The sequence below is a fragment of the Homalodisca vitripennis genome, chromosome 2, assembly GCF_021130785.1.
Source record: "Homalodisca vitripennis isolate AUS2020 chromosome 2, UT_GWSS_2.1, whole genome shotgun sequence".
Lineage (NCBI taxonomy): Eukaryota > Metazoa > Arthropoda > Insecta > Hemiptera > Cicadellidae > Homalodisca > Homalodisca vitripennis.
The window spans coordinates 166,416,720-166,428,130 of NC_060208.1; the positions used below are offsets into that span (position 1 = coordinate 166,416,720).

At 30.0% G+C, this 11,411-nt stretch overlaps 1 protein-coding gene across 1 annotated transcript in view; it reads right to left on the reverse strand.

The window, feature by feature from the left end:
* LOC124355012 (DNA mismatch repair protein MutS-like) overlaps positions 1-10,738 on the reverse strand; it is a 22,797-nt gene extending 12,059 nt beyond the window's left edge. Inside the window, exons 1-2 of the mRNA XM_046805884.1 lie at positions 10,573-10,738; positions 4,192-4,265 (exon numbers count right to left, since the gene is read on the reverse strand). Of these exons, the coding sequence (XP_046661840.1) occupies positions 4,192-4,265; positions 10,573-10,722 (224 nt within the window). The 5' untranslated portion in view covers positions 10,723-10,738. The remainder of the gene's footprint in view (positions 1-4,191; positions 4,266-10,572) is intronic.
* Positions 10,739-11,411: the final 673 nt, after the last annotated feature.

Genomic DNA, 11,411 nt, shown 5'->3' on the forward strand with positions numbered 1-11,411 from the left:
AAGATTCACAAATCTCTCTTGAAATTTAAGCCACCTTCAGATTGGGATCCCCAGCTTTGAATCCAGATCACCCTATAGAGCAGGTTTTTAAATACAATTATTTCTAACATTTCTGATCCTTCATTTGCAGATTCTCTACCAAAAAACAATAATATAACAAAACTGCAGCAAAAAGCTATAAATTCTTTAAAAAATAACAAGGACATAATAATACTTCCTGCTGACAAGGGGGATATGACTGTAATAATGAATATAAAGGATTATAATTGCTGAAGCAGAAAGACAACTGAGTGACACAAACTACTTATAAAATTTTAAATAGAGATCTTAATGAAGAATTTTGTTCAAAAATATCTAATTACATAAAAGAAAAATGCCTTAGAAGAAAACTTAAGTGATCATTCCATCAACTTACTAATAAATAAATCTCCGAAAACACCAACATTCTACATATTGCCCAAAATCCACAAGAATATTTCAAATCCACCAGGAAGACCAATTGTAGCTTCAATATCTTCTCCAACTGAGAGAATTTCTTCTTTTGTTGATGACCATTTAAAAGAAATTGTGACTAACCTTCCTTCATTTGTGAAAAATAGTAATGATTTTTTGCACCTTGTGAAAAATGTAGCTCAACCTCTTCCTGAAAATACTAAATTAGTAACAATCGATGTTCAATCATTGTACACAAATATTGAACACCAACAAGGAATTGATTTCTGTTAGATACTACTTAAACAAACGTCCCAAAAATACACTTCCTTCGTCAGATTTTCTTTTAACATTAATAAATTTCATTCTAACTATGAATTGCTTTAGGTTTCAAAATAACTTTTATCTGCAGCAAAAAGGGACAGCCATGGGAACAAGAATGGCTCCTTCTTATGCTAATCTTGTGATGGGCAAGCTTGGAACATGATTTTCTAGAAACACAAACATACAAACCCATTATTTTGGAAACGTTACATTGACGAATCTTCATGATATGGACATATAGTAACGAACAATTGCAACATTTTTTACAATCACTGAACACTTTCTGCAACTTAAAAATTTACGTGGGAGATATCTGATTCAATTGTGAGTTTCTGGATATAGATATTTTTATTGAAAATCAGAAGTTGAAAACTAAGATCAATAATAAAAAACACCAACACATTTCAATATCTACATTATGACAGTTGTCATCCGTCCCATGTCAAAAAAGCCATTCCAAAGAGTTTAGCTAAAAGAGCCCAAAATTTATGCAGTGACAAATATCACTTAGAACAATATATTGATAATTTATTATCAGCATTTTCCAAAAGGGGTTATCCACGAAAACTTTTAAACAACAAACTGAACACCAAATCACTATCAATTGGAACAAGTAAAATCTAAATTTGACAATAATGATCCAAAGTTTTTTAACAAAATACCATCCAGGACTTTATAAAATTAACAATATACTTCGAGTTAGCATACAGTTTATTGGACAGCTCTGCTTCAACTAAAAACATATTCAAATACATTCCAAAAATAAGATTTAGAAAACCACCAGTTTTGAAAGATATTTTAGTCCATCCAAAATTACCTAAGCACAAAGACCAAGAAAAAACATGACAGTTGGGTCACATCCTTTGCAATAAACCCAGGTGTTTAGTTTGCAACATGTGCTCTACTTCAAAAAACATTTACAAGTAGTTCTACACAAAAATCATACAGTATATTTGAAGACTTAACATGTGAATCAAAAAATATTGTTTACCAAATTCAGTGCAAGTTATGCCCTAAAGATTATATTGGTTCAACGATAAATTCACTTAGAACAAGGATGACTGGGCACAGGTATGCATATAAACATAAAAAAACAGAGCAACCTGTAGTGGCACATGGCTTAATACATAATTTAAATTTTGAAGAAACATTTTCAGTGAAACCAATTAGAAAAATATCACAAAATTTAAGTACACACAGTCTGAAGAACCATGGAACAAGCCCATCAAACTCGTCACTAAATCAAAATTTCCAAGTGGATAAATTTAAGGTGACTTAGTCAACAAAGTGAATTTATAAAATTAAATCATATGTTCACCATTGTACATAATTCATTCTTATTTTCATTTTCTGTGTTGATGTTTTATGTTTTTATTCTGTTCTTATAGCCCTATTTATAATATAATTTTTGTAATTTCCTGAAGACGGCTTAAGCCGAAATATAGAAAATGTTTATTACAATAATTGAAGAATTCTTATTGAAGATTTATATATATATATATGTGTGTGTGTGTGTGTGTGTGTGTGTGTGTGTGTGCATGCGTGTGTGTCTATGTTTCAATTGTTGGATCTCATCTATAAATTCTCTGTCCCAAAACATTTTTAAAAATTCAGTTAATCAATATTATTTGGCTTCAATAAATCACTTCTTCCTCCCCTGTTATATGGAAAACGTGTTGCATTAAACACTGACATTTTGGAAGTGATTACGAGAAACGTTTAATACCTCATGTATATTTAGATAATACAGGAATTACAATGTTTATGCATTTTTTTACATAAAATGGTGTAATTAAGTCAACCCGTTTGATTTGAACAGTTTTCTTTGAAATGTTTAAAACCAAAAATAGTGAAAATGTATAATAGGAATATGTATGAAAGGTAACTAGTATTTTATAAAGAAATTCAAACATGACCAATCTGGCCCAACTACCATGTTTAGTAGCCTAAAATTACTTGAATTTACATTTTTGTATTATTCAAACTTTAACTGGACGCTGTTAAATAAAGTCAACTCAGATATCTCTAATTTTCACCATTTTTGTTTTTATTGAAACCTTAACCCTTTGAGTGCCAAGTATTTTTTGAGTGGGTATACTGAAAAGTGCCAGGTATTTTTCTAGTGGGTGTACCTAAAAGTGCCAGCCCTTTTTCAGGCATTTTGCAAGGTTTTAGTAAAAAATTCACAGTTCGATTATTTAATAAGCTATCAACATGATTCTTTTTTATTTTTCTCTGAAAACTCTGTTTAATTAACATAAAATAACAAAGTTACCATAACACTAAATGTAGGAATACAAAAAATGGACTTACCTAAAAAAAATTCAAAAATATTTTTTAATTTCATTTTTCAACCAAATTATTATGACCAAAAAAATTCATATCCTTTTCTTAGTCCATATCACTGGAAAGTGTATGCAATTGTCTGTAAATCTTGAAAAATGTATATTATTATCTTCAATAATGAGTAAGTTATACAACTTTTAAGAAACTATAATTGTCACATTGTTTCTGGTAGCTATGGCAACCAAAAATATTTATATGTGAGTTTCATAATTATTTAAAGTTTGATCGGAAGTGTACTATACCAATTTATTTTGAAAAGAACGATTCTTCACAAACATTTCAATATATTATTTAAAAATATTAAAGGTTACAATTTTTAGTGACTTTTTCCCGAACGTCCGGTAAAATCGGACGTCAGCACTTTTCAGCCAACTTTTGTCGTACGGTAAAATCGGACGTTGGCACTCAAAGGGTTAAAATGAGATGTCAAACAAATGAGTAACTGTTACAAATTTTTGGGAGGGTAATACTTTTAGAGTAATATGTCCATAGAAACGGATACAGAGATCTTTATTTGCTATCATCAAGATTGGAAAATTCTCAAACCATTCATAAGTTAATAATAATAGTTATATCATTGAATGTATTTGAACTTTTGGTTTATATAGATATATATATATTTTTTTTTAATTGATTCAATGAGGAGTGATAAAAAGAAACTATACACAACTCGCAAATTTAGAGTTTAGCTACATTTTACTTTCTGCTTAGTGCAGCATCTGAAATTAAATGCTGTCACAGATTTGACACCTGGTTTCTGGAGTCCACCTCCATCTGAAGATATAAAACAAAGTCGGTGACTAAGATTTTGAAAACAAACTCTTTGCATCACCTAGACTACAAAAGAGCTTTGCTTTGTTTACCCTGCAGTCATCCAGTGTAATCTAGATAAAGAAGTGTTCTCATCGTCAGGTGCTCATTGTATAAGAGAACACTCGGTTGCTCCACCGTGTTTTGGGATCATGTCTAAATCATCAGAGTGCACTCAATTATGCACCTAACGAACTGAACTCTATATTTGAATTGAATCAACCCTTTCCACCTTAGCTGTGTTATGTGTAAATACAACTTATTAATATTTGTACTTACTTTGCTATAACATTTGCCAGCCTGTTATTGCTATCAACGGTCATTTCTGCTTCTTCTCTTAAACCATTCAGTATCTGCAAGAAATAAGAACTTCATTACATTGTCTTCAACACAGTGTCACCCATCCCACTATCTTATCAGTGATGTTAACCTATTTGAGATAGACACAAGCACTGGTTACTTGATGTCAGTCCTGAACTAACTGCAGAAATGTGCTAATTTTGTTTTTCTGTGCATGGCCTTGTACTGTCATTTAATTAACCATATATTTGCTAACACTGGTTACTTGATGTCAGTCCTGAACCAACTGCAGAAATGTGCTAATTTTGTTTTTCTGTGTATGGCCTTGTACTGTCATTTAATTAACCGTATATTTGCTAACACTGGTTACTTGATGATGGTTTCATGGTTTCCTGAACTAACTGCAGAAATGTGCTAATTTTGTTTTTTCTGTGCATGGCCTTGTACTGTCATTTAATTAACCATATATTTGCTAACACTGGTTACTTGATGTCAGTCCTGAACCAACTGCAGAAATGTGCTAATTTTGTTTTTCTGTACAATAAAGTACAAGTACAATAAAGTGATTTTATAGAAATGTTATATTCAATGATGTACTATAAACATCATAAAAATGCATTGTTAATTTTAGTGTTAAATAAAATAAATGACATTAAATTTTTTTTATTTTAATTTTAATGTTAGTATTTTTAGATATTACTCCTGTACTACTACATTATTCCTGTAAAACATAGGCTTTTAGAAAAATAAAGGCAATTATTAAAAACACTATTTATTAACATTAACTACTTGAATCTTTGGTTTAATTTTACATTATTATGTTAACACTAATAGATATTTGTTTAACCCTCCATCTGGCAGTAATTTAACTTCTTATTGATAGACCATTGTCTAACATCTTGCAAGCATATTGTTTTATTTAAATTACATGTGCAGATTATATTTAATTCAGAAATGTAGAATTTTATTCACACAAAATGTATTTGATATATATATATATATATATATATATATATATATATATATATATATATATATATATATATATGTTATGCACTGTGTTTACATTAAATTTATGTTTTATTAATTCTTGTTTACATGTTATAGTTTTGTATTCATTTTTATTTCAAACTTCCTGAAGACGGGGGTATTAAATCCCCCGAAATATAGAAGTGAAAAATAGTTTTTGTTTTCTTCTATTCAACACAGTGATTAGTAAGTAAGCCATTTGGCAGATACGAAAATCGACCAACAAAAGCCTGCTGGTAACACTTCTTTATACTCTTTATATTTTGGTTCTCTTTCTTTTTTTATTTTTTCCTTAAAATGATTTCACAGCCTAGCAGAAAACATTTGATGAAACAATTTAAATACCATTCTTTTAAAATTGTTAACGTAAATTGTCACATTATGTGTCTTAGTGTACTTTTGTCTTTTGGTTTGACACCTCGTGGATTAAGTCCGAAGTTTCCTTTCTCTGGACTACCACCATCTATGCATGAAGATGTTGAAATTCTTGCAGTAAAAACTAGCTTTGACCTGTCAAATCTAGTACTTATTTCATAAAAAAAATTTGCTAAAGAACACGGTAATTCATTGAAGAATATCTATGATTTATTATTGTCTCTTTACAATAGTGAAGAACTTAAAACCGATATAACTAACATAATAAAAAAACTACAAAGTTTTATGACAAACAAAACAGAAAAACTCAAATGTAAACTTTTGCGTATCTGTAAAGAAAACATAGAATTAGGAAATGAAATACCAACAAAATGGAAATATATGTCACAATTTGATTTAAATAATGAAATGTCACAAACTGAATCGGAATCTTTTAACTACGAACAACCACAAATTAAGTCATCTAATCTCAACGATGAGCAGCAAGCGAATGTACAAAAATCTCACTTAATTGTAAACCTTTCAAGTTATGCTCCAAAAAAGGCAGAACTGGAAGTTCTTTCAAAGGGTCTTACTTTTTGTCCAACCCCTCAATTTAATCAAATTAATTTATTGAATGATGCTCTAGCATTTGCTAGAGATGTAAGAATAAAATACTTCTTCAGTAAACAGCAAGAAACATTAAACTCATATCATTCCATGTTTAGAAAAATTCAAAACAAAATCAAGTTGGGAACCTCCTCCACTACCTCCGGATCACCCTGTTGAACAGTTTATCAACCTAGTTCTGTTTAATTTATCCAACCCTGAATTTAAAAAGTCATTAAATATAAAGGAAAAACCTCAGTCCACACCAATTTAAAGCAATAAAGTCGTTAAAAAATAACACAGACATCATCATTCTGCCTGCCGATAAAGGGAACAAAATTGTTATTCAAAATTTAGAAGATTATATTAAAGAATCACAAAAGCAATTGTCAGACCATGATACATATCAAACTTTAGATGAAGACCCAACCGTTAAATTTAATGATAAAATCAAAAAATATTTGGAGGAAAAAGGTCCAGAACAAGATATATCTTCAAAAAACATAGCATTGCTTTCACCAATAAAACCTCGCACCCCCATTTTTTATACACTCCCCAAAATTCATAAGAGTATCCAAAATCCCCCTGGGAGACCCATTGTATCCTGTTACGGGTCACCGACTGAAAGGATATCCTCTTTTGTTGATGATCAGTTGCAACCACATGTAAAATCTCTTCCATCATATGTAAAAAATTCATTGCATTTCATCGATCAAATTTCCTCTATCAACCAACCATTACCTGATGACTCTATTTTAGTAACAGTGGATGTCAATTCCCTTTACACTAACATCCCACATGAAGATGGAGTAAAAGCAGCAGAATATTTTTTAAATTCACGACCAAATAATACTAAACCTACAACACAATTTGTTATCATGTTAATCAGAATGATCCTTACTATGAAAAATTTTAAATTCAATAACCAAAATTATATACAAACTTCTGGTACTGCAATGGGAACTAGAATGGCCCCATCTTACGCAAGTCTATTTATGGGCTTATTTGAAAAAGAATTTTTAGATACACAACGCTTAATACCTTTGAAATGGCTACGTTATATAGATGATATTTTTTTCATCTGGGATCATGGAGACGATTCATTAACACAATTTCTTAATGATCTTCAAGATTTCTCTTCTTTAAAATTTTCATGGATATATTCTAAATCTAAAGTCACGTTTCTAGATTTAGATGTTTTTATTGAATCTGGATTTCTCCAAACTAAATTACACATAAAAGAGACTAACACTATGAATTACCTACATTTCTCCAGCTGTCACCCAATGTACGTCAAAAAATCCATTCCAAAAAGTTTGTCAGTAAGAGCAAAGAAACTATGCAGCAGCCAATCTGATTTCTTAAACTACATTGAAAAATTGAGTAAAACCTTCAAAGATTTGGATTACCCCGAAAAAATTGTCAAAAATCAAATTAAAAAAAAACCGAAATGTCAAAACAATTCATATGATTATTCAAAAGAACCTAAATTTATTACTCAATTCTTCCCTGGTCTACACAAAATTAATTCTATTATAAAAATTGGATTTAATATTCTTCAAAGTTTCCCTGACACTTCAAATTTTATTTCAAAAGCACCTCGAGTAATTTTTAGAAGACCTCCAAATTTGAAAAACAAGCTTGTTAACACACTAGTTCCAAAATCTATCAACTATACAAGAAATGGATGTGATCCGTGTAAAAAATCACGATGTGGAACATGTAAAATTATGAGTTCTTCAAGAGAATTCAATAGCAGTAGTACCGGAACGACCTATCCTATAATTGGCAAAATTGACTGTAATTCAAAAAATGTAATATACCAAATTAATTGTAAGTTTTGCTCCAAACAATATATTGGCCAAACATCGAACCATTTAAGAATCCGTATGACAGGGCATAGGTTTGACATTTTTCATAAAGATGAAGATAAACCATTGGCAAGATATTGTCTAGAACACAAACAAGACAAAATTGAAGAGTGTTTTAAATTAAAAGGAATACACCAACTTCCACAATGCCCTGATGAAAACTACAACAGATTAAAATTAAAGCACATGGAGCAAGCTCATCAAATTATGTTGAAGACAAAAAATCCATTTGGTCTAAATTTAAGATAACTTTTTAAATAATTTTATAACATTCAAAATTTGCCATAAATTACAAGTTGTATTCCACCTTTTATAAAAATCAACTGTTCCAACAAGATTGAATTAGAAAAATTTCACGTCAGCTGGACTTTATCAAATGTTATGCACTGTGTTTACATTTATGTTTTATTAATTCTTGTTTACATGTTATAGTTTTGTATTCATTTTTATTTAAAACTTCCTGAAGACGGGGGTATTAAATCCCCCGAAATACAGAAGTGAAAAATAGTTTTTGTTTTCTTCTATTCAACACAGTGATTCGTATATATATATATATATATATATATATATATATATATATATATATATATATATACACTCATGTGCTTTTAATTTATATATATATTATATATATAAGTATATTTTGTATACATATATATACTTTAATCCTTCTTTAAAATTTGTAAAAAAATATATAAACCTAAGAGAGAACTGTGCTTTAAAACTGTATGTTTTTACAAGAAAACAAAAAAATCTTAGACAGTCATTAGCTAGTTAATTTTATGTAGTTTCTAAATAACATTTACTGCCTTATGTACAAACACACTAAGTTATAAATTAATGTGATAAGGTGCATAAAATTAACATCCAATGTTTGTTGTGGACAAAAATATAAATAAGCACAAAAAGACATAATGAGTTCATAGACAACTTAACACTATTCAAAAGTGAAATTAAAACAATAAATAACAATAATAGCAAATTAAACAATTATAAAAACATTTGTATACTTGCCAGTAACCAAAGCTGTGGCAAGATGGTGTAACAAATACAAAGTTGAAATTTTAAGTGCTGATCATTTCATGGCATGAATACAACAAAGAGAAATGTATCATCTAAGTTTTCAAGTTCAAACAATGTCAAAAAGACAACACAATTCAATTCTTGAAATATTTAAAACTTGCTATGTAGACTATCAATTTGTTTTAATACTGTTTTAATGTGATGTAAACCAGAAATATTCGTTGATAGCCATAGGACCAGCCTAGTACTAGCTTACCAATATTGTTAACAGCAATGAGTTATTATTCAGACCATCTGAGTCTAAAACAAAATAAAAATTTTATGATAATAGGTTAAAATATTGATTTGCCAATTATTTAGTACTTTATTTAAATGGTACTAGCAACTAATTAACCACAACTGTAATCAGCTTTTAGAACCGTTGAGTACTACACAGTACGCTCAGTTCCACTTCAACTTTTTGTGGACCAGTTTCAAAACAACTATTCTTTGTAAACGATTCCTGTAACTGAACAAGTCTTGCAATGTTGAAAGACTATGTCAGTTTACTGCTGAAGAGAACTTCTTCTTCCCTACGGTTGTAATCTGTCGCTTTGTGGAGCAGTTGCGGCGCAACGGTTCTTACAACTGTTGTCTGGCTGCAACTGAAACTATTGCATCTGTTACGGAGGATTCCCAATTTTAACTACGTCTACCAAGTAACGCTAAAGACCTAAACTTGATAGAAGCAAAGGAAGTTCAACATATTGATTTACTCTGAAACATTCTTATAATAAAGACAAACAACATTATACTTCTATTAACCATGTAACAAGACCATAAAGACTTATCTCTTACAGCTTTGAAATATTTGACACCAGTTTATAAAACCTACACCTATATGGACAGGTTTTCTTAATATATATATATATATATATATATATATATATATATATATATATATATATTTTATGAACAATGAATAGTTAAATTAGTATAATGTTCATGGTGATTCCTAAGTAAATGTCTCCAAACTTTGGCCCAAGAAGAGATTTTAACAAAAAAAGATAATTACATCTCTTTCACTTAATGAAAGAAGATCTTAGTATTTAATTTCCGTTGTAATATAAAACTAGTTAAGTGTATAAAACAACCTTGCTTTAGCAGTTATTTTAGAATGGTTTTTTCGTCCATTTTACCCTTAATTGTGATGTTAATTAGTATTACTAGAAGTGGTGTAAGTTAATAAAGTAGATTATTTTTGATTTTATAAATACAAAGGTTCAGGTTACAGAGGTTGGTTTAATTTATTTACTTGAGGGGTTCACCACTGACAATCATTTTGGAACCAGTGATTTAACACACTATAATACAAATATATCTTTTTAATAAAAAAGAAAAAGTGGAATATGAAACCATTTACTTTAAATAATTGTAATTAGAATAAAATGTATAATCAATCATTTTAATATGTGTTTACAAATAACTAACTAACCATGGTTGCTCTGTCTGCTGATGATTTGGCAAGTCCTTGAGCCTGGGCCACCTGCAAGGCAAAGCTGGACTGGACATCTCCGTCCTTTAGTCGGTAGAGATACACTAACTCCCCTTTGTACACCATGTGCTCCAAATGCTGTATTGACATCTTAAATATATTATCTGATCTTTTATATTATGTATAGATAGCTTAAAATCTATAATAAATATTGGTTTGTGACCCTTCTTGATAATACAAAAGTATTGTGTATTACCTTTTATTGGTTTTTCAATACAAGACAATTGTTGAAAGAAGTTTTTTTACTCAATTTTTAAACCCAAAACTATAATTGATTTTATTTAGGAAGGGAAGGCTGACCACCACATAATATCCCACAGTTCAACTTCTATGTTTTAGATTCACAAATCTTGAAAACTGCAATTATTTCCTCCTGGTCCTTGTGTTAAAAATCCTACACGTGTGTCAATGTGTCGTTTTTAATACTAAAACTCATACAATACCATTCAAGTTTGAAAATTTAACTTAATGCATATTTTTGAGTTTTCATTCAGTAGAGATCCAAAAGTTTGGTGCAATATCAATGCATGTATAATTCTCATTTGCAATGAGCAATTAGACTTCAGGTCATGCATGATGCTCCAAATTTAATGCAATAATACAAGGGAAGAAAGACTGCTCCTGATCAACTGATCTTTGATCTTTAAAGGTATGATAAAACCTATTTAACCCTTTCCGGGCCAGGCGGCAATATATTGCCGCCATAGATCGTGTCTGAAAAGTGCCAGGCGGCAATATATTGCCGTCGGTGACAAACGCGAAAAGCGCCAGGCGGCAAT